At 38.6% G+C, this 27,346-nt stretch overlaps 3 protein-coding genes across 6 annotated transcripts in view; 1 reads left to right on the top strand and 2 right to left on the bottom strand.

Moving 5' to 3' along the window:
* The window catches only part of LOC143221702 (uncharacterized), a 47,968-nt gene extending 33,666 nt beyond the window's left edge, over nucleotides 1-14,302 (bottom strand). The window contains exons 1-2 of one of the 3 annotated variants that reach the window (XM_076447153.1): nucleotides 13,860-14,293; nucleotides 900-1,123 (exon numbers count right to left, since the gene is read on the bottom strand). In XM_076447153.1, coding sequence (XP_076303268.1) covers nucleotides 900-984 — 85 coding nt within the window. In that variant the 5' untranslated portion in view covers nucleotides 985-1,123; nucleotides 13,860-14,293. Of the gene's footprint in view, nucleotides 1-899; nucleotides 1,124-1,743; nucleotides 1,902-13,859 lie in introns of those variants that run through there. The other 2 variants (XM_076447155.1, XM_076447156.1) reach the window with 2 other exon arrangements.
* A 6,023-nt stretch (nucleotides 14,303-20,325) lies between these two features.
* LOC143218974 (coiled-coil and C2 domain-containing protein 2A) lies at nucleotides 20,326-23,543 on the top strand. The gene is made up of 3 exons (XM_076444680.1): nucleotides 20,326-22,334; nucleotides 22,404-22,558; nucleotides 22,817-23,543. Exons 1-3 carry the CDS (start codon nucleotides 20,708-20,710, stop codon nucleotides 23,351-23,353), a joined length of 2,319 nt encoding a protein of 772 aa, XP_076300795.1. The 5' UTR covers nucleotides 20,326-20,707; the 3' UTR covers nucleotides 23,354-23,543.
* Nucleotides 23,350-27,346, bottom strand: part of LOC143219009 (very long chain fatty acid elongase 4) — a 36,879-nt gene continuing 32,882 nt past the window's right edge. For both annotated transcript variants that reach the window (XM_076444747.1, XM_076444737.1), the window contains exon 7: nucleotides 23,350-27,126. In XM_076444747.1, coding sequence (XP_076300862.1) covers nucleotides 26,965-27,126 — 162 coding nt within the window. In that variant the 3' untranslated portion in view covers nucleotides 23,350-26,964. The remainder of the gene's footprint in view (nucleotides 27,127-27,346) is intronic.

Genomic DNA, 27,346 nt, shown 5'->3' with positions numbered 1-27,346 from the left:
TTTTGTATTGCAATGAATTATGATGGTCTATTTCAATTTTTTTACAACAACAAATTGAGTCATTCTACTACAACTTTACGTCAAAATAAATTCAACCGTTCTAGTTCAGTATATCGTCAACGTGAATTCAATCGTTCTACTTGAATTTTATACAACAATTTAAGTTGTTCCACTTCGATTTTATACAACAAATTAGGTCTTCCTACTTCAATTTTGTATTAAAATGAATTGTGATGGTCTATTTCAATTTTTTTACAACAACAAATTGAGTCATTCTACTATAACTTTACGTCAAAATAAATTCAACCGTTCTAGTTCAGTATATCGTCAACGTGAATTCAATCGTTCTACTTGAATTTTATACAACAATTTAAGTTGTTCCACTTTGATTTTATACAACAAATTAGGTCTTCCTACTTCAATTTTGTATTAAAATGAATTGTGATGGTCTATTTCAATTTTTTTACAACAACAAATTGAGTCATTCTACTATAATTTTACGTCAAAATAAACTCAGCCGTTCTAGTTTAATATATCATCAACATGAATTCAATAGTTCTGCTTCAATTTTATATTCTATAAAAATGAATTCAGTAGTTTTCAATCCTTTTTCACAACTGCTAGGTTCACAATAGCAATCCCTTATTTCTCGAAAAACAATTACGTTCAAAACCGTTGTTCGTTGATTTTTTAAAAATATATTCATTCCTCAACAAATGTCAATCCTCGTTATTTTAAGTACTATCAGAGGTTCTTAGATCTTTAATCGTTACAGTAACGACGAGGTCCACAATCATGGATCAATCCCCAATCAAAGACACCTATCCAAGCCACTAACAACCCGATCTAATCCCAAGGACTCTCTGATCTACACGCAAAGTATTGTATGTACTACTCACTGGTCCTCGAAGGAAGCAGCAGAATGGCGAACAGGCAGAAAATCGAGGCGAGGATCCTCGAGTGATGGCTCGAAGATCTCTCCATGGTCCTCGGATCGTGGGTGCGGCGTAGGGCGAAGGACAAAGGTGTCTCGCAGCCGTGACTATAGCACCTGGCTTCTGTCGTACGAGGGCCGACTATTCCAGCAACCACCGTCCACGTACTGCGGCCAGGAGCATCGTATCTGACACGAGAGAAATCAGTATAATAACACACCGTTTTTCCCTTTATCAATTCTCGCGTGGGACTCCCCTGATTGGCCCTAACGCGGGATAATTGCGCAGCGACGCGCGACGACCTTAACCGCTTGATTGCCCGTAAATGACTGCACATTATCGCAAGCAGGACTCTTTCGTGATTAGACGCGCGAACGTCTTCGTGAATGGATTCTGCCGCGACACGTGTCTGCAGGAAATCGTGACCCAGAACTGGGAACAGATTGGAAAACAATTCACAGCTAGATCTTTTCTCAATGAACATTCAGCGGTCCCTGAGTCTTCGACGACCCACGCTTGCTTTTTCTTTCGTCGATAACATTGTTGTGACTGTTTGATGTTCTCAAAATTGAAGATGCACTGAGAACGTTTTTAAGGGAGTAGACTCCTTTTTCCAGGATTGCAAGGGCGTGGGATTCGCCTTCTCATTTCTCGATAATACAAACACGGGGTTTTTCAGTAGTCAAAAACGCTAGATGAAACATCGATCTAGGGCGCTATCGCCATCAAAAGTCCTATTTTTTCGTTTACGAAGCATAATTTGCATTATTCGGCAGCGTAATCTGCATCAGCGCTCCGATTTACTTACTCGCGACGGCTGAGCTTCGAAGGCTACGCCCCCTTCACCCGGCCGTACGTCTCGCTCCCCGTAGCGGCCATAGTTCTCCTAGGCGCCACGAATAGCGAGTATGGAACGCGCCTGAGGAGCTCCGAACTAGGACCGCCGCACAGTGCGGCCGATCGCCGATCTAGCTGTTCAAAAGTCCCAAAATGAAAGTGGACGTAACGTTTAATTATATGTTTGAGAGCTCGAAACATAACAAATATTTGGCTAAAGGGACCTTGAGCTGGTTTTAAGTAAACAATGAAGCGCCTGCTAATCCTTCCGGTAATTATCAGAATATTAGTGGAATCTTTACTTTTAGTAGTGTTCTCTTTAACGTTGAGTAAAATAAAACCTTTCTCACGAGCTATGGAGTACGTAAAGGAACGTTAGTATTATATTATATTATATTACCATCCATTATTTTATTTAGTGGATTAATTTCTTTGATAATTACAGTCCTTTTTAAACTTTCGAAATGTGTAACTTGCTTCGAACCTAACCTGACCTCAAATGACGTTTTTGCAATTGAGGATGGATTAAAGAAGTCAACAACTGTAGTTACAACTTTATAATTGTTGCTCTCTGATTTCGTAAGGAGGATTAAGAAAAGAATAAGAACCATTAGTTAGTCGTTGAAGCTTTTACGGTGAATGGGGTCGCCGGGCTCTAAAAATATGAAAAAACGCTAATATCGGCTACTCCATTTCTCTCTCTCTGCCTCTCTGGCTCTTTCTCTGCCTGTCTCTAAGGTGGCAGTTAAATAATTCTACGAAATTAGCTGTCCACTGCAAACACAAGGCGAAACAGGTACGCGCAAAATACGCCGTCGTAACAACCGTCTGTTAAATTATTGCACGGCGTTGCACGTCACTCGCAAACGCCTCGTAAATGACGTATGTACCTACACATGCGACACTGTGAGACAACACCTGGCAGCAATGGGATTAATTATGTTGTCGATTCGGTGCAACCATCGTATCACGGGGTTTCCTCGGGGTACTAAAAGTGCCTATAGTAATATCCACGAAAAAGTACGTAAAAACTTTTTGCTTTTTAATTTTATTATTTCCTCGTGAAAATATGATCAGCAGATTTCTGACATTCTTCTGATTAGTGTGAGTCCAAACATGGCATACTTCGGAGCACGTTTGTTTGTTTAATCCACCATTTAGTAGAACTTCGATTTTCCGACACCTAAATTCTGCATTACTCTCCATATACACGGCACGATTCGTTGTAAAAGTATGTAAATGTTTAATCTAGCACAGTAGCCAGATAACTGTTCCATTAATCAAACACCCATGTTCCAGTGTTCAGTTCGGATAAGGGATGTTCTAGTGTATCGTGGATTAAACAGGTAAACATAATCCAAACTGTGTCGTGTTTGGACTCGTTTTAACCACAAAAATGCCACGAATATGTTCCCAAAGTTTCGTTCAAAAATAATAAAAAACAACAGAGTTATATCATTAAGTATATCATAATTTACAATTTTTCAGTACACTTTTCAGTACAATTGTAATTTATTTTAGATCTAAAAAAGGCTACTACCACGGAAAATAAGATTCTATTTTATTCCGGTTTCTCTTAAAATTCGTCTGCAAAAGTTGAAAATTCCATAAACGTCCGCAGTCTATGAATTAGTTACTGTTTAGCTACCTTAGACCGTATAAATAACAAATAAAAATTTTATCACGATTCTACAAAAATTCACCATCTTTTCCCTTTGCAATACAACGTTCTTAAAAAGTTGCACCAATTTAGTCAACTTCAGCCAGGTTCCATGAAAATCGTGACGTTCGCGATGTAATAACGATTCGACAAGTGCAACCCCGTTTCCGACCAATAACAACGACGGTCAAAATTCATTGTACGGCCCGTAATCATTATAACAGACGACGGAATACTTCGCAGAGGGGGTGGGTCGTCACCCGTTCGACGCAATTTCGTGAACGAGATTAATATCGTTCCGGTAGCTGACGGGAAACGTCGACGGGCGAGGTGTAACAATTGAATTTTCTTTCTATTACGCTGTAATCGGGGTTGAAAACATTCTGGCCAAGGAAGGAAGGAAGCGGACACGCTAAGCCCCGAAAGTAGAGAGGATTCCGTATTATGAACTCTGTCGCGATCCCTCGACGGGACTCACGTCGTACAAGGGGGAGGGGGATGAAAACCTGAGGACGACATTCACGGAAGCCTTTGTACTTGCTACCGTGCCAGCGGAATTGTGCGTTTATCTCTTGAACTCGCGACGCGTTTCGTTATCCTGCCTGTCCCCTTCAATTGTCCCCTGGACGTCCTCCGAGCTAAGTGGTTGCATATTCTTTTGATAACAGAAGAACTTCAACCATTTTTTTCATGGGCAAAATTGTGATTCTTTGAAATATCAATATATACATCTTGTTGTGTGATGTTTAAATAATATTTACTGAAAAACTGAGCTCGATAGCTTCGAATAGAAAATCGTGGCGCCATTTCCTCTTAAGCACGTCCTTCGAGGTACCTTATAAGGGGTTGGACATCTTTCGAGAATAGAGGAAGTTCAACAATTTTTTTCATGTACAAAATTGTGATTCTTTGAAAAATCAATATATACATCTTGTTATGTTATATTTAAATAATATTTACTGAAAAACTGAGCTCGATAGCTTCGAGTAGAAGAACATGGCAGCCATTTCCTCTTAAGCACGTCCTTCGAGGTACTTTATAAGGGGTTGGACATCTTTCGAGAATAGAAGAAGTTCAACAATTTTTTTCATGTACAAAATTGTGATTCTTTGAAAAATCAATATATACATCTTGTTATGTTATATTTAAATAATATTTACTGAAAAACTGAGCTCGATAGCTTCGAGTAGAAGAACATGGCAGCCATTTTCTCATGATCACGTCCTTCGAGGTACCTTCTAAGGAGTTTGGACATCTTTCATGAATAAGAAGAAGTTCAACAATTTTTTTCATGTGTAAAATTGTGGCTCATTGATAAATCAATACATACATCTTGTTGTGTGATGTTTAAATAATATTTACTGAAAGATGGAGCTCGATAGCTTCGAGTAGAAGAACGTAGCAGCCATTTTCTCGTAAACACGTCCTTCGAGGTACCTTATAAGAGGTTGCATATCTTTCGAGAATAGAGGAAGTTCAACAACTTTTTTCAAGTGCAAAATTGTGATTCTTTGAAAAATCAATATATACATCTTGTTATGTGATGTTTAAACAATATATATAGCTTAGACAACAACTAAACAACTAAAAAGATAGCTTAAACAACAACTTCGTAAATTTAAATGAAGAAAAAATATGAAAGTCAAGTGAAATTGCTAATCCTCTGAAAAGATCTTTCCATTTTGTTTAGCAATTACTGGGAAGAAATATTTTTCATTTTCCTGGTGGTGTACCCCTGTAAGACCCGCTCTGGCGGTGACGGTGTTTTCTAGAGTCGCGAAACGGGAAACACGGAGGCCTTCCAACGAGTTTGATTCTCCAGGAGAGGGACGTTGTGCTCGCGTGACAGAACCGTCAGCACCCCAATTTCCGTGTTCCCGTTGTTACGGAAACGGTTTCGCACCAGGAAAAAATAGGCGAACGAGTTCTGGAGAGCAGGGACTACTATACGCGTGAAACACAACCCCGCCGCGGCGTGCTCGCATGAAAACCACCTGAAACCACTCGTTTCGGTTTCGACGCGTGTCGAAAGCTCTGTGAAGAATTCAGTTACCAGAATTAACGTGACGGGAATTGCATGAGCGCTGTCCACTTCACCGGAAACGCAAAAACTAGGCTAGATTTTCCTTTCCTCGAGACCATTCTTACAGAACCGTTCGAACATACCTAACTCCTTAAAACGATTTTCGCTCGGCGTCGGCGTTTTCCGAAGCGTAAAAATAAATCGAGGTTGCTGATCGACCATACCGCGGAAAAGTCGATGTGCGAGGGCTGAAAATAACGTGTAATTACTAGAATAGACTTGATTTCGTTATCAACGCATGGCCGACGCGCGGAACGTTTTGCCGTACCCTTTTTCTTCGCGTTCCGTTGGTTCGATAGTCAACGTTCCGCGGAAATTGACAAATCCAGGCTATTTGTCGAGCGGGAAACCCGCGGGCTCCAATATCGCGTTAACGGCGTTGTTCCCAGCAGGTTACCGTTGTTCGATCGTATTATCCGCAGTTTTACAAGAATTCCCGCGTTATGTAAACGCCTAACGTAACAGCTGCGACTTCGGCTAAAGTCTTTGCACGAGGGCCAATCGCGTTTACGCGAACTGCTACTGGCGTAATGCGGTATCCGCAATCGCTTCTGTTTGCCGAGATTCCTTTTCAAGTACGAGATATCGATTTTTCTTATTGTGCTTGATCTTCTTGCGAAATAAACATCGTCAGGGACTTTCATTTTTTATAATTCTTTTGGAGGAAACTCTTAGCGGAACATTCGTGACATTTTTCCGAGTAAAACGAGCCCAAACACGGTACGATTCGGACCGCATTTACTTGTTTAATCCATGATTATCCGAACCGATAAGGAAATTCTGCATCATCCGAGTACGCGTAAACAGTTCGATCTAGAGTGATCCATTTATACCACGATTCATTGCAGAAATTCCACTGATCAGTTCGGATAATGGAGGTTGTACTTTCAAATTGCATCGTGTTTGGGCTCATATTAATCAGAAAAGTGTGAAAAATATGTTGGTAAGGGGTTCACCTTTTTGAATTGTGTTTGTGTAAGATACGAGTGTGATTTCCAAAGTTTTCACATTATACGAAGTGACTAATTGCATTTGGCCACAGCCGCTTAAAAAATAATTTAGGTGAGCACACCCTCGAACATCAACGGCCTCTGAACTAGCAAGGATGATTGCAGTTTGCACATTCGCCTAATGCCGTGTCGGGGCAGGGCTCGCGTGCGTGCCGATTGCCACCCTCTGCTCCATTATTCACGCGTCACACATTTGCTAGCAGGTAAACGCGTTTTGCCATTGACTGACGTTGCCACTGTGTCGACTGCCAACACTGCCATAATGGCTCCTTAGGTGCTTGACCCTTTGAGGTTGACGATTTTTGTAAAACTCCGCCGGTCAAAATTACCGTTCCAGTTTTTCTACTTCCGACTAAACTACAAAACTATGCTCATGAAAAGCTTCCATTTTTCTCATGAATGCATAAAATGGATGGAAAACATAATTGTTAATATATTCGAAGAACTTCGAATTACTAGATTGCGGATGTTTATGCATTTATGGCTTCTGAAAATTTTCAAAAATTGTGGAATGTAAAATTTCACGTACGATTTTTATTTATTTCAACAATACAAAGACTACTAACACTGAAAGTAAGATTTTACATGATTCTTAAGATTTGCCTAGAAAAATTGGAAATTAAAATTATTGATATAATATTCCCATCTATTTATATTTTATGCATTTATAGTAAAAATGAATGAGTGAGAAGCAAAATTGTAACTGCATCAGATCAATTTAAGAACGTTGCAACATTATTTTCGACTTGCTAAGATTATTCAAAGATGAAATACATTGTTATCTAGCTTCCATATCTTACAATTGACTTAGAAACATTTTATTTTGCATAGAAATCCGCAGTCTACTTATCATCGACTTAGAAAATTTCTATTTTTCATAAAAATCTAATTATAATCGAAATTGAACAATCTTAACGGTTTATGCTTTGTCATTTTTGTTGAAAGCGTTACGTGAGAGCCAATCATTGTTAGTGCTCCATAGCTTCCGTGTTAAAGGTTACGTTACGTTATCCTGATTTATTCTAGGACATACTTGGTTGGCAATGTAATTATTTAGTATATAAGCGATATTGATAGGACTAATTTATATTTATAACGAAGCGAGCTACAAAGTCTCCTTTTAATTGGATGTCGAGTGTGGTCCAATTTAATTTGCGGAATACATACATATTACCTTTGCACCGTGTTCGGGTCAATATGACCCTGTAAGTCACATTTAACTTTCCTCCATTTGTATAACGTAAGCTTTTAAATCAATTTTATGTGCCCACTCCCTTTTATATTATACAAAAATATACACTGCTCTGCGATTCATAAATTCTGTCAGACAAAATTTTTCACAGAGGCGATACAATACATAAAAATCAATTGGTGTTATCACAATTATCTACACAGAAAACAAAAGCTAAAAATGTGCATAGAGTACTCTGTAATTATTACACCAACCTTGTAAAATAAGAAAATAAAATTGTACTATTTTTCCTATGAAGGTTTCTAATCAGGTGTATTATTGGCGGACTTATAGCCATCGCATCGTACAAACTTTTACGGTCAATAGAGTATTTGATTTTCTGCAACCCTCAGACGTAATTATATGTTTCCATCGAGATGTCTATAAATGCGACTGGATCGATTTTTATAAATATAAAATGAACCTGAAACAATTTATAACACGAATCCAAAAATAAAATGTAAAATAAAAGCTGTAATATGATTACGAGTAGAAAGTATATTTACAACCCCTAACTTCGAAGTTTATCATTGGACTGCGGATGTCCATGCAGTTTTCAAATTTTCCAGACAAGGTTTAAGAAAATAGCATAAAATCCTATTTCCAGTGGTAATAGTCTCTGTAAATCAAAAATAAATAAAAATCATACTAGATTCTGTTCAACTGTATGTTTTAATATTTTCTGAAAATGATCATTTTAGCAAAATAAAAATTTTCTACCTGATTTGCAACAAACTGGATTGAAATAGAAATTTATTCTCTTTCTTAATATGTTTGATAGGTTGAAAATAATATAGCAGTATTTATAAATTCTTCTGATGATTTTACTGTTCTAAATTACAACTACTCATTTTTGTCATAAATGCATAAAATCCGCTGTCTATTTATCATTAAAAAAGTTTAGAACACGAATCTAAGGAGCAAAAAGCAAAGGAAAATAATACTGATATGATTACTATGTGAAATGTGTGTTTTCAACCTCTAATTCGAAGTTTCAAGTCCGAGCAGAGTCACGCCGATGGTATACTCGACTCCCACGGGCACAAGAGCAACACTAGCTATGTCGATGAATGAAAAAGGCTCGCTCGCTGCCAGAAACTATGGAAGCGCGAACGCGGGCCGCGTTCTACAATTTTCTTGGCCTCGGTGGTCCTCGGAAACGAAATTCTTAACCCAAATAATCGACCTTAATACGGGAACTCGGTGAGTCTGACGTCAATGCCGATACAGTGTCGTTATAGCCCGATTTCGTCCGAAATTATTGCAGTCGCGGAAACCGCTCATTAATGGGATTAATTGAAAGCGTGACGGCGCAACCAGACAGCCGCACACCGATCCGGATCGAACAAGTCGGAGACGTTTCGTCGAATAGTCAACTTTAAACAATAAGTCATCCTGTTCTTTCAAGTAGCGCATAAACGTTTTATTTTGCATGGAGATCTATAGTCTACTAATTTTATATTTCGTCGATCCACCTTGACACTGTACTACTTAATCGATTTCCGCAGAAGTCCTACCAATTTATCAATGCATAATCTTTTTTCCAAAGAAAATATTTCCACAAAAAATTGCAATAACAACAAAACCTGAAATGCAAAAGTTTGGCAACGCACAGTGGGGTAGTTGGGCTCAAGGTCATAATATGGTAGGTTGTTGAATTCGCCTTATAACATTATGAAACCATAAATGCATTTTAACATTCAAACAATCGAAATGATTTTTAGCTTTTGTCGAAATTTTATGTATGGAAGTTTGTAGATGTTTAAATACTGTGTGATTTTTTCCTCAGATTATCGAGAACCGAAAAGCTGGAAAAAATTATTTTTGCACGTAAATTATGTTGAAATGACGTAATTTATTATTTTAACACGCAATATCCAGATCGCGAAGCTTTTTAACAAGTAAATATATATTTTAAGAAATGTTTAAATTCTTGTAGATGCTCATTTCTACTTAAATAAGTTATGGATCTTCAATCTGTACAAATCTGGGACTAATTCTTTTTGCACTGTTAACACAAATCTTTATCGATTGTAATGATACCAGAAAGAATACCGGATATTACTCAATAGTATAACAAAATCATCAATGAAGTTTTATAATCGTAAAAAAATTGCTGTACCATTATTATTAATACTATTATACCAATTTCATGTCCATAAAATTAAAAAAAAATCATAGAGAATGCAAATATTCTAGGTCGAAGAAATGTTTAATTTTCAAGTGAAAATTGCTCCGTGTGCAAAGGGCTAATTTAGATGACAACGAAATGAAATCTGTGCGGAAGTACTCTGTACATCTACTCGCAAGACTCTGCAATGCAAGAATTTACACAATTTCCCGAAAACACTTGAAAATCGCTAATAATGAATGAACGCTGTTTCACAGACTGTTTAAAAACGCAAAGCGTGCTAGAAAATCTCTCGACATTCAACGAAACAAACAATGCTGATGCCTTATTATTGAGACATTTAATTACGTCGGACAGCAAAAATTCTGAAATCGGCTTTTATCCGATTTTTCGAAAGCTACTTCCGCGAAACCAGGTCCAGCCTAATTACAACGAAGTTCTGGTGCATCAAAATCAAAGTCGACGATGATAATATAACGGCGGAGAGAGCACAGCGTGCTCGCTCCTGCAAAAACAACCGCGGCCGTTAATTAATTCTGTACGTTATCACTTAATTAACTAGTTCGGCCGGGCACGCGTTAATTGCTCGTTTCGAAGGGCGAAGTTGAAACCGTGTCCCGATATAACGATTGCCAGATTTAACGAGGACCTTTTCCGGACGAGGATTTGCCGGGGATCACGTGCGCGGCCTATTATTCCAACACCTTGACAACCGGGGAACAATGAGACGTGCTTGATTTAATAACAATGAGACCGGCGAAACTGTCGGCCGATTATACCGTGTCTGAGCGAACCTAAGTCTGCGTCACTGAGCCCTGGTACAGTGATTAAGGTCGATCGTTTAGCCGGCCGGACAATCAGCGACAACACGAAAACCCCGTTCACAAAGTAATTGCGATTTAATTATGATCCGTCCTGTTCTACAGCCATTGCGTCGAGAGTTTGTTTGCAACAATTTGTAACAGTCTGTGGAACGAACGTGAGGCTTGAGAACTGTTATTATATAGCGATCTCGGTTCTTGAGAACCTTTGTTCCCAGTAATAGCTATTGGCGACACAAATTTCCAAGTAGTTTATTTATACGAAGCTCCTTTGATCATAATTATTTTTATATAACACCTCTCCTAAAATATTCGCGACACTTCTCTGAGTAAAAGGAGTACAAACATGACGTAGTTTGAAGAATGCGTGCTCGTTTTATCCACGATTTAGTACTTCGATTGTCCGAACTAGTCAGTGATGCATGTGCTCAAACAATAGTTCTGTTATCTAGCTACAGTGCTAGCTTTTCAATCTCCATTTATTTGAACAATGAATCAACATACATGGATCGCTTCAGATTAAACCATTGGTATCAGTTCGGATAATCGAGGTTTCACTAAATCGTGGATTAAACGAGTAAATGCGACCCAAAGTGTATCGTGTTTGGGCTCGTTTTACTTAGAAAAACGTCGCCAATGTGTTGGTAATTCAATCCGAAGAGTTTGAAGCAATGTTTAAGCGGTATGCTGACGGATCATTTAAAAAATTGATAAGTACTGCCAAAAATAGAATGAAAATTCTAAAATTGCGGTTATGAATATACAAATTTAATGTTTGCCACATTGTAATCTGCAAAAAAATACCAACCACCCTGAAGCAACCAAAGAGTTTTGGAACATCATTTTCTGAAATTTCTTCCCTGGATAAAATGCAGTTCTACAGCTTCCCGCTCTCGAATTGTTTTCGCCGACAATATTTATGATCGGCCTGTGAATGTTTACGCGAATTTCCATTTAGATGTTAATGTTCGTAAACGTCTTGCTGGACGTTTCGCAGGGCCGAGGACACGCGGCGAAAATGCGCAGCGATCTCCGCAGTCTATTTACGAGTTGATCATACCGTGAAAAAGTAATTTAGTAAAAGTTTTTCAGGTCTGCGGGCGCGGGAGTACAGGCCGCGACTGTTGCGAAAGTGGTTTACAATCAACCCCTGTATATCGGCCACCACACCCTGACTTCCATCGCAGACGCGGCGAATTACGCGGTATAAACGGCTATTTCGCTGCTTGAATGCCATTTTCTTTTCGACAATATTTTTAAGGAGAATCATCCAACCTTTTGCATTGGGATTTTGCAACCACATTTGTGGACATTCGAAGTACGTACATTATTTTTATTCAAGTGAAAATAAGCGAAATTACACGAGTTATATTGTTTTTATAGAGCTTCTTTTATGAAAAATGTGTGTTTACTATTGCCATGAAAAGTAAAAAGAAATTGTGATTAAATGTTCGTGTTCCACGAGCTTAATCAAATTCTAATCTCGTTAAGTGTTAAGTTGACCGATTTACGGTGATGTAAAGTTCATGGTCAAGCTTCCACCCTTTTTACTGAATAAAAGAACTACGATTTTTCATGATTTTTAATTGAAAAAACGTGATTTTGAATAGGGCGAAAGATTGAAAATTTCACAATTTTTAATAGGACAAAAAACTGGGAGTTCCGAGATCTTTAATGGTGTGGAAAACTGTATTTTTTACGATTTTTAATAGGGTGAAAAATTTATAATTTCAAGACTGTTCATGGGTGGAAAACTGCGATTTTCACGATTTTGAAAAGGAGAGAAAACTACAATTTTTTTATAATTTTTAATCGGGCAAGAAACTGCAATTCTTAATAGGATGAAAAAGTTTCTCGACTTTTAATGGAGTAAAACTTGAGATTTTAATTACTTTCTATTGGGTTGTTGCATATTCAATGTGCAATTTTTAATATTAACGCGAACCCTACACAACCTTTTCCCAATGAAAACTAATTGATCAAGTACTATTACAATCAACATATTCTGTCAAATTGCAAATTTCTTGATCTAGAGACTATAATAGTATTTCTAGATCAAAAAATTTCATTTTAAACCTGCATTCTAAAATCAATTATCTCACAATACTCGATCAAATTTTTCCAACCACAATCTTCCAAACATTACGCTAGAGATCATGGTCCTCCCAAGAGCCTCTAAAAATCCGCAACCCCTGACAGACTCATCAATCACGAACCCATGAATTAAAACACAAAACCCCATTAAAACACAAAAGCTTGTAGACTACAATAGCCTTTGTAGATCAAAAATCTCCATTTAAAATTTGCAAAATTGGACATGTCATATGTATCGAGCTAATATAAACTATTAACTTACGATTCTCAAACCATATAAAACTCACTCGATCAAGTATATCAAACCATAACCTTTCAAACACCACGCTAAAGACGGTCCTCCCACCACGAGGACCTCCAAAAATCCGTAACCCCCTAACTGGCCCATTAATCACGAACTCATGAATTAAAATACAAAAACCCATGAAAACACAAAAGCTTGCAGACTCCAATAGCCTATCCAAATCAGAAATCTTCATTTAAAATTTGCAAAACCGGACATGTCATATGTATCAAGCTAATATAAATAATTAACTTACGATTCTCAAAATAAACAAGATCCACTCGATCACATTTCAAACCATAACCATTCAAACGCCACGCTAGAGATGACTATCCTCCCACCACGAGAGCCTCCAAAAAACCGCAACTCCTAACAGACCCATAAACTAAAATACAAAAACCCATGAAAAAACAAAAGCTTGCAGACTCCAATAGCCTTTCCAGATCAGAAGTCTGCCTTTAAAATTTGCAAAATCGGACATGTCATATGTATCGCGCTAATATAAACTATTAACTTACGATTCTCAAACCAGACAAAACCCACTCGATCAAGCATATCAAACCATAACCTTTCAAACACCACGCTAGAGACGACGGTCCTCCCACCACGAGGACCTCCAAAAATCCGCAACCCCCTAACTGGCCCATTAATCACGAGCCCAGAAAATAAAATACGAAGACCCGTGGACTGCAAAGTTCTGTGACAACACAGTTTGCAGAAACACGGTGGGAGCCAATCGAGGGAGTGTTGGTGCGAATGTTGTTCGAAAGTCACCTGGAAGGTGCATCACGCTGATCCCTCCTTCATCCCTCGTGTCTGGGAGTCCATGTGTTCCGCAGCGAGGTTTTCGCGCGCGCGGAAAAACCGCGAGGGAACTTCGTTCCGCGAGTGGCGAATTTATGGTACGCTGTTAGAGAGAGAGAGTGACAGATAGAGAAGAGTGACGTAAACGTTCACTGGGCCCGGAAAAAGTTTCGAGTGATTTTTTTTCGGCGTTTCTCGCGAGTCGACTAGTCGAAGAATGCAAACGGAGACCGGACTGCGCGACGACCCGACCGTGTATCCGCTCGGTGGCCGAACAGCGACTGACTGAAGTGAACTCTCTGTGTCGCAGTGTGAGGCTACGGGCCGCGTTCGCGGGTCGATCGAACACGTTCTGCGCCTCGAGTCGGCACCGGCGTCAAAGCCACCCCCGACGACGGCCGCAACGGTGCACCGGTGCAGCCGATATGCACCTGCAACACCTACTGACCCGCCGGAACGCGGCGCACCAACAACGCGGACCACACTTGCACTTTGCACCCGAGAATCGCGGACGATCAGCTGTTTCACGGGATCACGGACAAGATTGCGAGCTCCGTGAAAATAATTGTGCCCATAATTAGGAAATTAGACTAAGTCATTAGGGACTGTATGATTAGTAGACTGACTTCCATTAATATTCGGCGCTCTTAAAAGAACGACAACTTTTTTAATATTGGACTATACGATTTGACCTTTTTTTGGGAAACAGGAGCAGTCGGTTTACTACAGGATAGAGAAAATTCTAAAAGTTGCATTTTACAACTTTTTCATGTCGGCTGTTACGTCCTAAGGTGGACGTATTAAAGAATTGAAGTTTAATTAAAAGATTTTAATTGAAGATAAAACGCAGTTTTGAACCTACCTGTATTCACCGGCTTCGGTTCGGGTAATTGATGATTTCTTATATTCTATGTGGCTTTCATCGTGGAATTGGAACGTAGAAATCGATGTTGCGTGAACTCTTAATAAAATGATTTGATATTTTGATACAACTTTAAATAAACAAAATATATTGTATGTAACAAATTTCAGATACATTGAGTTTTTGTGATTTTGTTATAAACTAGCTTTTCCCCGCCACGCATTGCTGTGGCTCAGTATTTTTTAAAAGCATGTTTTTACCTGTCACAGATGTGACATTTAAATGTTGTAATTAATAATTTAAAAATACTAACCAAATAGTTCAGTTCAAACGCAGATCAATCTACTCAGCTGAATTCCAATGCGACGAGAAATTTACAGAACAAATCACTCCGGATAGGTCAATCTTTCTATTTATATATATATATATATATTTCACGATATAATTTGAAGCAGAATACCACTGAGAAGATTCTCATCGTGACGCATTGGTGATAATGCGAATCAACACGAAACCATATCGATTATTATACATCAGTGTTTTCGCAAACGCGCCCCATTCACATAACTTGAAGTTAGCATGCTGATTTCTCATAAACCTTCCCCAACAAACGCTGCGTCTAATGGCTCAAACCCCAGCTTTCTACGTTCAGCCGTTACGGAGATGACCGATTACAAACAAACGGACATTTACATTTTTATTTATATAGATTTCCATTAAGGGCCCAAATAGAAAAGTTAAAAAAAATGCCTTTTTTATTTTTGCACAAAATTTTCTTTTGCACCTCATTTAGTAAACCAATGCTTCTAATTGCTTACAAAACATCGGGTCGTTTGGTACAATTATAAAAAAGTTATTCTGTTTCAAAGGGCGTACGAACACTTTTGTGGACTATGTATCTACGAAACGAAAATTAATAAATTTTCAATTTAAATTTTTAAAGAACCATCGAACCTTTTGAATTGGAGTATGGTACTCACATTTATGGACTTTCGAAGTCTTACAATATTTTTTTCTAATCTCGTTAAGTGTTAAAGATTGTACGAAATTATGGTTAAATATTTGTGTTCTACGAGCTTCATCAAATTCTAATCTCGTTAAGCGTTAAGTTGACGGATTTAGGGTGGTGTTTTTAATTGTGTGGAAAATTGAGATTTTCCCGATTTTTAATAAGGTGAAAAAGTGTGATTTTTATGATTTTTAATTGTGCGGAAAATCAAGATTCTCGGGATTTTGGATATGATGAAAAAGGGTTATTTTGAATTAATTTCAATATGTATTTTCGATGAAATCTACTATTCTTGAAGAACGCCTATCAAAAGATGAAAGATTGTACTTCGCGATGATTTAGATTCCCAAGAAAATTTTTAACCGATGCTGGAAAACTGATACATTTTAACTGACAGATCGGAGAAAACTGATTAAGCCTCGAGGGGTTACTTCGGATCGGTTTTAAAATGTATTCCCGAGGGAGAATTGATTAACTTTTAAGAGCGGAAATTAAAGCTGAAAGATTGTACTTCGCGATAGAACCATTTAAGTTTGCAAGAAAATTGAAGAGTGTGTCGAAAACTCGATGAATCGTCGATAGCTCGGAGAAAAACGGTTAACTTTTCCGGGGGAAACTTCGAATCGATTTTAAAATGTATTTTGGAAATAGAATTTATTAACTTTCGAGGGTAACGATTACTGAAAGATTGTTACATTAGAAACATTAATAATTCATCATTAACCTTCCGTCGGGCGCAACCGATCTGAGAGGCACAGTGCGAACATTTAGGTACCTCTCCCCCCCACCAGGCGACGTTGGCACTTGGATCACCCAGTAGCTGCCTGTTTTGACATGCTCTAAGGATCCTCCCCACTTGGATTGTCTTTGACCGTCAATACGGGAAGTTATTCAAGTTCTGCAGCCAAGATGTGGCACATTTTAGCACAATTAGAAGGTTTCTCAACCGATGCATTCAACTTAGCCTCCCAGGCCCAACAGATCGTATCGAAGGGTAGCAAGTAAGTATCTGGAAAACACAAGAGACTCAGTCACCCCCACCCTTGGGAAGGGCCCAAAAGGGCGGCCCTACGAGTATAGACGGCACCAAGTGCAGTATTTCCCTAACAGTAGTTGTACAAATGAACTTAACTAGGTGTTTATCATGTTTTTTGAATGTGTGCCCGTCAAGCACATTGCGCCCGAACTTGGCGGCCCAGATATTGCGCCCGACGGAAGGTTAATAAATTCATCGAACGTACATCAAAGAATCTGGTTTTTTCTTTCCATTGCCTGCGAGCATGTCCATCTCGAGATCAGTCGCAAACATCTCTTGTTTTGGTACTGTATAGTTTTTATTGTAAAGAACACGGCCTATTCCGATGCAGGACACGTAGCCATCGAGCATGATTGCGTCATGAAACTTTATGCGCATTATGATCATCCCAGAAACACTGCATCGAATAGAGTTGCACAATCTTTGTTCGATCGAATCTAGTTTCTACGAATCTGTTATGAATGTGCGAATGTTTATGGGATCCTTGGTTCTTCGGACGCCGCGCCGCCGTGCCGGGCATGCTAACATCGCAGTTGCGTGAGATCATGATTTGTTTGTCATTGCTTCACATTCCAATGTGGTAAACTGTGTTCAGAATTGTAAGAGGGTGCATTAGAAAACGATCTTATGAAAGTACTTTAAGCGCACCTATCACCAGTATCGCCAGATCAGCGGAATTGACTCGCGAATTGAGGGGTATACAATTGCCATTGTCGGGTTAGTCACGACCAGTGATGGCGTGCAAGATCACTAACCTTGATTTATCACAGTGATCACAGGATTACGATCACGGTCGTGATTTGAACTTCATTTACTTGGAAAGCAATTTAAAATTGATTCGAAATAACCCCTTAAAATCCAATAATTTTTCTTCAACCTTACTCATCGAGGTGATCTGAATTTTACAAACAACTTAGATGCAACATTGCACTGTATGTCGGGGAGTTGAAGATTCTACAATTGGAAATCTGCAGTATAATTAAGTGTTGTTCTACTGGTTGATACATTTACATATAATCCGTTCTGTGTACTTTCCATTCGTTAAATCTGTCTGAAAGCGTAATCTTGACCCGTTATCGGGTGAATAGATGAATAAAGATGAAGTAGGATGAATAAAAATAATGTCAAGTGACGCGACCCTTCGAAAGACTAAGAAGATGTCCCCGAGCTCATTAGTTGCAAATCATTCAAAATATGTTATTTCTGTAGTTCGCAATTCTTCAATTAACGTCTCCCAATTAAATATATTTTCACGCGTACCGAGGCATTGTTGTGAAGCTTCGACAAGATTTTCTGAAAAACTGGATGTGGTCGATTTTGTACAGCAAGGTTGGGCCAGGCCTTAAAAATCGTGAAAGAATTTGGTAAAATCGCTGACAGAGGTTTAGTATTAATAGAAACGCGAAGCGCGGAAACAGGCAAATAGACAGATTGGACAGAATGGAGTTTCAGTTGAGTTCGGTCTGTTACTCAAAGCTAACGCATTCTTTTTGTTCCTGGTCTAGCTGGCTGTGCGAGATCCACGGATCCATCGTCCTTGGGCCTTTGAAACCCCTTGTCGAAGCAACTAGCCCCCGGATACTCTTCACCGTCGGACGTTACGGACACCAAGCTTCCCTCAGGCTCATCTGCGAGTCTGCGAGTCTGAGACAGACGACTGATTCCAAACGGAGACTTTCATCGAAACGTAAAACACATGTATCGTTCCGTCGTGACGTCGCAACTCTCCCGAGTAGACTGCGGATACTTTCTGGAAAATAAAAATTGTCGATATCAATCACAAGAAACAATACGATTGACAGATACGCGGATTCTTAGAAACGAACGAGAAAACCAATTCTCCGAACGATGAAATTCATTTTTTTTCCTTTGGTCATCCAATGACCAAAAAAAATGTCAATTGATCAAAAATGAGCAAAATACCGCATGAGAGTTAGATCAATTCCATTGCGAAGTTTTCGCATCGATCGGCCACAATGCGACAACCGACGAATCAAAGAGCAATCAGTGATGTCGCAGCCTGACGTGTTTCCGATGATCTTCCTCAATATTTCATACGGTCGCCCAATATCTGGACGAATGGTGACGTTTGGGGATATTGAATTATTAGTTGCTCCGCTGATTAGTCGGACGCGATTATGCCGCCGCTTTTCTTTGATTCAGAATACCGCGTAACCTGCTTTCGTCCACTAATCTCGCGAACTCAACAACTGATCTAGTAAATTGATTTCTTTTTTAAACCAATGAAGCTTGTCATAGTAATATAATTAGACTGTAACTAACCCTCATCAGTTTTCCTGGAATAAGTTATGCTGTTCTGTTATTTGTAGATCAATTTTCCCGAAACTTCGTGACTTTTATCTTTTTAATGCGAAACACAGAATCGAAAAAATATAAGATGTAAATGTTAGCTCATCGCTTTGAATAAAAGAACATCGAAAAATAAATCTTTACCTCGTTATTTCATCGATCTTTTACCACTGTGTCCGTTTAACACCGAGGGACAAATTCAGTTCGTGAAATAAGGGGCGGATGAGGGTTAAACGTTAAATTTATAGATTCCTGACAAAAATTGGTAGCTGTAATTTGAAACCATGAAAATTGAATTGTGTCGATATTATACGACTTTGGACCCATTAAAATTTTTAAGGAATTCCCAAACAAGTTTTATTTTGCTCAAGGATCTCTAGTAATAATAAAATAAACTATGTACTGAAATGAAACATGGACAAATTTTCTCGTTAAAATGTTCCTTTTCCGAACAAAGTATCGTTTAATAAAATAACGATCGAAGAAATAGATTTAAGAAAAGATCCATTTAGAGTGCAGATTCTTTCGCATTGTAATAATTAATTGGAGAAACCCCTCCCGTTAAACGAGCTACTCACTTTCGTTTCGTAACAGTTCTACAGCTTCTTCAAAGAACGTCATCTGTCGTTAATTTCTTTCCGCTGATTTATTGTAATTTATTTCTGTACAGGCTGTCCCAAAAACTGCTAAAAATCTAAATAAATCCATCCCTATTTTTTAAATAATTACTATAATCGATAAAATAGTCCCTTTTACTGCTCTGTATTGATCTTAGGTACAATCTGACCATAGAGCTGAGTACAAAAATAAATATATTACAAAGTTTAACAGTAAATCTTGTATAACGCAGTGCACATAAACACCGACGAGATACTATTAAAGACTACCAGCCCCTGTGTTATTCAGCGGGACCAGTAAGTGGGCGCGAGTGGGCGCGGGGATAACGTGAAAGTTACAGTGATCTGATATACCACATCGCTAAAAGTTCTAAATAGTGCCAAAATAGTGCCAAAACATCGTCTGAAATATGGCGGAGAATGTAACATTTAATAATAATCGATATGGTTTCGTGATAATTCGCATTCTCACTATTTCTCACCGATGCATCGCGACGAGAATCCCCTCAGTGGTCTTCTTTACCGACAAAATGCCGTCGTTGGTCTTCTGTTTCTCTGGATGGAGCCAGAATATACCCTAGAGAGCGTAAGAAATACCGACATATTCGGGGGACACGAACTCCCATAAGGCTGGCCGTCGGTGGTTCTGGCCGTCTGTGGAAAAATGCATTGCGTGTTTAGGTGGTTTTACCATAGATGTCACCAAAGGCATTTTGTCCTGATTTTATTATTTATACAAAAGGTTTTCTAATTATTAAGAATTACCATTACAAAAATGATCATTTTGCAATGTGAATTTATAAATAAACCATTAAATCTCAGTTACCTGGATTTCTCACAACTTTTTGACGCTCTAAAATTTTGCTAGGCAACTGAGAATGTAAACACAGAGTTTATTCAATGAAAGCAAGAAATATGTAGTATTTTTCATTCAGTTTTAATTTCTTGTGATAAATAGTTGAATGCATATACTATTAATTTAATATGTCCAGCCAAGACATTGATTTTATTAAAGGGTACACACAACATGCAGAAAGCAGAGCAGAGCAAGATCTCAGTCTCTGCTATGCTTATCCTACAATAAACAAATTAGAAGAGACTAGTATACTTGTCAAATCAACGAAAGAAGATCTAAGCAAATTCAATAAAGAGTCCACACTAGCAGAGGATGGATTATACACCTCAGATAATCCTTTCAGTTACAGTGATATGGATCTAGAGCTTGATCGCATGCGAGTCTTAGAATACCAAACCAAACCAAAGTTCTCTGGAAAGCTGGTAGAGATTGTGGTCCGAGAGGTCACTATCAACACGTCAGATACAGTAGAACTTATATCTATCCATCTATTATTCAAGAACAAAGTCATTTGCAAAGCTACTAAACCGTTCAATAGAAAACTGCACAAGATATTAATTAAAAACTCAGAATGCCATAATTTCTCTATACAAGTCCATGCCAGAGGTGGACAGTCCAGCACAGTACCATTACCATTGCCCAAGCGGAATGTTGAGAACAATAAAGTAGAAATAGACTTTGCGATAGGCGACAATTTTGGCAGAGTACATAGTGGAACAGTAATTTGCACAATCACATTAAGCAATTATGGTACTAAAGAGCAAAAGCCCTACGCAACATATTTTTATAAACTGAGTAACGATCCGAATGACCCGCAGAACAGTCTGTCTTTACTGAGACCATCCAAGCCTGTTTGTAAGAAGCAGGCCAAATACTTTTTACTGGAGGATCCAGCATTGACTTTCGATGTTAACGCAGAGGTTGTTGTGCCTGCGAAGGACCAAACGGATGAAGCGAAACCGCCAGACATAGTTGTGATGGAGCATCCAGCATTTTCCTTGTTTGATATTTCCTTTATGGACCTGTTTCAAATCAGGAGACCGCTGGAGCCATCGTCAAGCACTAGGAGACATGCAATGGGGAAAACAATTTTGACTGTTAATGTACTTCGTGGAATAGAAGTACCCATCAGGGAGGAGTCTGCGCTTGTCCAGCCCTTCGTGGAAGTCGAATGGGGCAGCACCGTACGCTCTACAGTGGTGGCGGAGGGGCCAGCTCCTCTCTGGCAACAGACGATGCACTTTGAGCTACCAAAACAGAACGACGAACACTGCATAAAACTTCGTTTATACGATCAGCATCCTGTTTGGGGTCCACAGTGGCTCGGAGAGTCCAGAATCCCCCTAGAAAACCACAGAAATTATCAGGAACTCGAACGATGGATCACATTGTCTCCTCTGTTCAGTCCATTGCTATTATTTGGATATGTGCAAGCCAGTCCTGGCCAATCGTGCACTCGCATTTATGTTTTGATTAAAATGGACTACCCAAGTACCAAGTCCATCGAGAACACCACCATGCAGACAATACTCAAGGGAATCCCAAGATGTCTTGTTACACCATATAAAATCAATGACTTGGAAAACGCAAAGGATGTCGCGAAATTGGCAATGCTCTTGCCGTCATTGCCGACGCATTATGGACCGGTGACTCCTCGTCAAGCATTGAACATTAAGAAAGTCGACCATTTTGGGAGAGCTGCTTTGCTAGCTACCTTGTTACAAGGTTTAGGATTGCAGACATTTGTTCTGCTAGGTATGTATATTACAGAAATTGCTTGAGAAGTAGATACAGGAAATCTGATTCTATCTTCTTTTGTTTCAGGTTCCTCGCAAATAAGCAAATGGACAGCATTCGTCTTGTGTTTCAGCGAAAATGGAATCTACACTCTGTGGGACCCGGAGACGGGGAACTACCATAAACTGGACGACAGTCACTGCCCCTTGATGAAAGTGTCTCGCCTGATAAATCACTACGGTGTTAGTTTTACTTTGTTACTAGACTGCGGATCTTTATGCATTTATATAGCAAAACTGAGTAGATGAAATTCAAAATTGTATATGATTTCTCCTCTATTAAAATCCTTAAGGAAAGCAATAACATTCAATTTAATTTCTATTTCTTGCAATCGATGCAGACAGTTTTTATTTTGCATAAAGATCCGCAGTCTATTTATTACATTTTTCTATGTCCCACAAAGCAACGCATACTTTTTATTCTTTTATTCATTTCCACAGATATGGGAAAATGTACAAAAATCTGTTCTACCCCATAACATCAAGTACGATGTGAAATCAAGCAAGGACTGGCGACCAGTTGAAGTATTATCATTAAAAACTGATCATGCTGTGCAAGCATTAGAGCTGAGCATCACAGAGGAGGAAATTAGGCAGTTCAAGAGAAATGCTGCGGAGATAGAGCAGCATTTAAAAGATCAGTTGTCCGAGTGGCGTAGCATGATTGGTCTGACAACAATATTCAATCGACATGCAATGACTATTCTGAGGAATTTTATTTCCAAGATGGAGCCTTCCTCGGAGTCACAGCTAGACAAGAGGGATTTAAAGCAACTGCACAGAGCTTACCACATGCATGGCTTCGTACTGAACAAACGTGACACTAGTAAGAGTGAACTAGCTGAACAATTGAATGCGACAAAGATTCATAATATTTCTGGTCCAATCGAGTTCGCTCTAGTCTGTCTCATGGAGCCTTACGTTGGGAAAATCTGTTCGATGTGGCTAGCTGTGATAATCTTAAGAAATCGGGATTGAATTACTTAATACACTAGCGAAGTCAGTGTATTCGTTTATTACATATTTGTATACTCCATTAAAATGAACGTTACAATGCATACAAAGGAGTATAAATAACTAGTGTTTATCACAAAAAATTTCTGCGAAAAGTACTGCCTTCGATACAGATCAGTAAATATAATACACGCCCTCGTTAAACTCTCGCATATAAAAAGATATCGTGTGGGGAAACACTTTGGAAACTATATTATAGTCCTACGATGATCTTTTGTCGGTAATTATATATTCCGTTGACTTCGAACGTGTTAACGTTCTCAATGAAAAAGTACAAATAGTTTCGGTAACAAATCTAGTCGAGCAGACTCAGGTGTTGTACAAGAGTCTGGTTCCCTTAATATCGAATGATGTATCATGTTGTTTGTATATGGAATCGAAAATGCCTGATGTTATTGTACCATGAAGTTGTAGAAAAGCTTAGTGTACAAATTCAATATACTCGTTTCGTGAGAAATTCGTGTTTCTCGTTTCTTTGAAGCACTCTAATCGCTAGACTGTGGATCTTTATGCGTTTATGAGAATTTGTAAAATATATAGGGAAACGCGAATATTGATAGAAATTAGTGATATATATCATTATTTTTATTTTATCGATGCCACAAGGTGGAAGATATCTTTCTCTCGTTCTGATTTTATATAATATTAAATCATGAACATCATAGTTCGCATGAGGACCCCCAGTCTACTAATCTCACAATTCTATTTTTTATAAAAATTGGAGATTCGTCTATACATATCGTAAAAATTTTTAGTCCGATTTCAGTACACGCATGATTCAATTATGACAGATGCAGATTAGACGGCTGGAAGGGTTTGATAAACAAAAACTGTGGGGATGAACATATTATATACTTCTTTATACTTGTTGCATTGCGCAGCAATGCATTTCTTTTTCCATAACAATTGTAATATTCCTTTTTACACGCCGCATATTGATTGAAACGGGAAGAAAAGTCATTCTATCTTTCATTACAATTCCATAGGACAGTCGAAGCACCAAAACCAATAAGAATTTCCTTTGAAAATCAAATTAAAACATAATTGTTTACAATTGTCGTGTATCGGTTCGAAACCGGATGTAAAAATTTTTTTCATCTCCCTAAAAATTGACAGTTGTATTGTTTCCATTTGTGCGTTGTTTATAGTCTCTGCATTCTCAGAAATTGTTACAATTTAAATAACCACGCGTAAATGTTCCATACATTTACAAAGTGTTGTGATACGTGTGTGTAAAATCGTCGAAAAATGTTTCTTCGTGTAAACGTTCGCCTAATCTACACAATACAAAACGAAACATTCTCCGGAATATACATATAGTATAAAACAGTCGCATATACCATAAATAGAAACAAAACTTTCGTGAGAAATTAGCAATGAATCTTGCTTTTATTATTCTACAAATGCCTAGTAAACAATATTCATTTAAATAATCCTCCCTTATAAATACAATGTTAGGCATGTGTCTGCAAAATGCAAATTGTTTTTCGTTCGCAAATCGCGCGTACACCTTGATCTATGGTTTTTTTTAAAATGATCGATCGCGAAGTACAGTTGATCACATGTGTATATTGTCCTAATGATCTCTCAGAATTTTTCTGGAAATTTTTAGGGGCAGTATTTTTATTGCACAATTCGATAAATTGTTATATATATATATATATATGCATGATATTGTTAAAAAATAGTGGAAGGTATTGTTCTTTTGTGCAGATTAAAGTATTGTTCGAAATTATAAAATTGTAGAGGATTGATAAATTTGCAACAAAATTGAAAATCTTAAAAAATATTGATAAACTACAACCATGCTGATAATTTGCAACAAACCATTAATTTTCAGCAATGTTGATAAGTTTGCAGCAGTGTATGCAATGCTGATAAATTGCAAGAAAATCGACAATTTTGAACAGGGTTCGTTATTTTGGAAAAATCCACAGCCTTGGACAAGTTTGCCAAAATCAATAATATTGCGTAAACTTAATAAATCTGCACAAAATTGATAAAGCAAAAAAAATTGATGAACATGCACAAAATCGACAACGTTGCTCGGTTTTGATAAATTAGCGGAGAATTGATAATATCGCTTGAAGACTTGCAGGTTTTTTTGTGAACAACCGTATCTCTACGTGACGATACGATAATCTACCTAAACGACCAATGTGCGACTACATACAGGGTGTCCAGTAAGCACGAGTACCGCGCGAATAATCGACATCGCGAATTATTTTGCAAGAGAAAATCGCAAACGTTTCATCAAACAATCCGTCTGTCTATTGCTTGCTAATTCTACTTCCACTATACGTTCACCACCACACCACGATAATTATTTTCCACTGCCCCGATATATAATTAAATTCTCATTAAAACGCGAATCACGCTACACTTTAAACCTCGGTGACTTCAGCAACGAGCTTTCAGTTCTCAGGATGCACCAGATTACGAGAAATAGTAAATTGAAAATAAATAAATTGCGCGCGACAAATCGTCTCCTTCCATTTGTTCGCTTTCCATGCGTGACAAAGGCGTCAAAATAAATAAATAAATAGAGAATCGGAAAAAATCACGCCTCCGTTAATATTCCGACAAATCTAAGCGATAAACAAACCTGAATCTCCTCGCAAAACAATTATAATTGTATGGCGGGGAAACAACTGTTTTCCGCGATTTCGTTTTTCTTTTTTTGTTTTGAACAATTGTAAAAACGCTCTGTTCGCAATATTGGACACCCTGCACAAGGTGCAATCTTGACTGCAACTGCCTCTGACTCGACGATCCATTGCCATAATCTTTTTACAAGACAGATCCTCGCCGTCGGCCACGAAAAAGATCGCTTACATTTAAGCTTACATTACGCGACGCTATCGTACGAGATCGAACGGGCGACCTCGTAACTTCTATTGACGACTATAACTTCTATACAGGGTGTTTCGGAAGTCATCCACCTTGGCAGTCGACCGAAACCACTCTAAGCGACAAATTTCCCGTTAAGGCGGCTTTACTTCTATCCAAAATCACTGATCTTGTCGGTACACATTGAATACAGGTCCTTGTGTTCTTTTGCATTAGTTTAACACAGCACGTCCTCCAAAAATAGGAAGAAAAGTACGGAAGAAATTGAAAAAAAACCGTTCAAGAACTAATAAAGATCTATAGTTTCTTTTTCGATGACCATCGGCAGAGGACTTCCTTGGACACCATGTATACTTGACTATAATTTGTATTTACAGTGTGCTGGGCCAGCGATCCGAGCTCTCAGCTCCTCGGTCCCAAGTGTGAAACGTAAAATTGAAAATCGCAGGCCGGTTATGTTTACAATCGCGTCGTATCGACTCGCAGAAGACATCGGACTCGTGCTTGCGGATCCATTGATGATCTCGATGGTGATCTTTGTTGGTGATCGAGCACTGCAAAATTCTGGGTCCGAATGTGGATATCCGGTTTTGTTGTTGTTTTTCGTCGTTAGCTGAAGCGATCCTCTTCAAGGATCTCCGTCTCTGGTTTTTCCTCTTCTTTATTCTCTATCCCGTCTCTTCTTTGTCGTCGACGGTGCGCCAACTGCCAGAAGAGCACGATGTCTATTGAATCTTTTTCGACACTCCGTTCGTGTGCCCGTTCGCGTGACTATTCGCGATGATTCCGTTGCGCTTTGCACTCTTAATACCCTCGGTCAGCTCCGCTTTTGACAGCGCGCTAGCCTTCATCTTCTCCAGCTGTCGTTCCGCGTACGCTTGCTTGCCCTGCACAGTCATCATCATCGTGTATTAGATACTAGGCTAGTGTATACAGGGCGATTCTGGGAACTTGGACAAGTTACTGCTCTTTTTTAAGGAAAAATAGTAAAAATGATACAGCTATGACCTTATTTTTTATGTAGATGCACCGATGCACCCGCCAAGTGCAATTGCACTTTATTCTTTAATGCAACACAAACTTTTATGTTAAACCAATCGATCCCTT

The sequence above is a fragment of the Lasioglossum baleicum genome, chromosome 2 (genome assembly GCF_051020765.1).
Source record: "Lasioglossum baleicum chromosome 2, iyLasBale1, whole genome shotgun sequence".
Lineage (NCBI taxonomy): Eukaryota > Metazoa > Arthropoda > Insecta > Hymenoptera > Halictidae > Lasioglossum > Lasioglossum baleicum.
Note: the sequence above shows the minus strand (reverse complement) of the source record. Positions and strands in the feature narration are given on the sequence as shown.

Coding starts and splice junctions, on each gene's coding strand:
- LOC143218974 (XM_076444680.1), top strand. CDS start 20,708: ATGTCCAGCCAAGACATTGATTTTATTAAAGGGTACACACAACATGCA. Junction 22,335..22,403: donor GCAGACATTTGTTCTGCTAG/GTATGTATATTA, acceptor CTTTTGTTTCAG/GTTCCTCGCAAATAAGCAAA. Junction 22,559..22,816: donor GCCTGATAAATCACTACGGT/GTTAGTTTTACT, acceptor TCATTTCCACAG/ATATGGGAAAATGTACAAAA.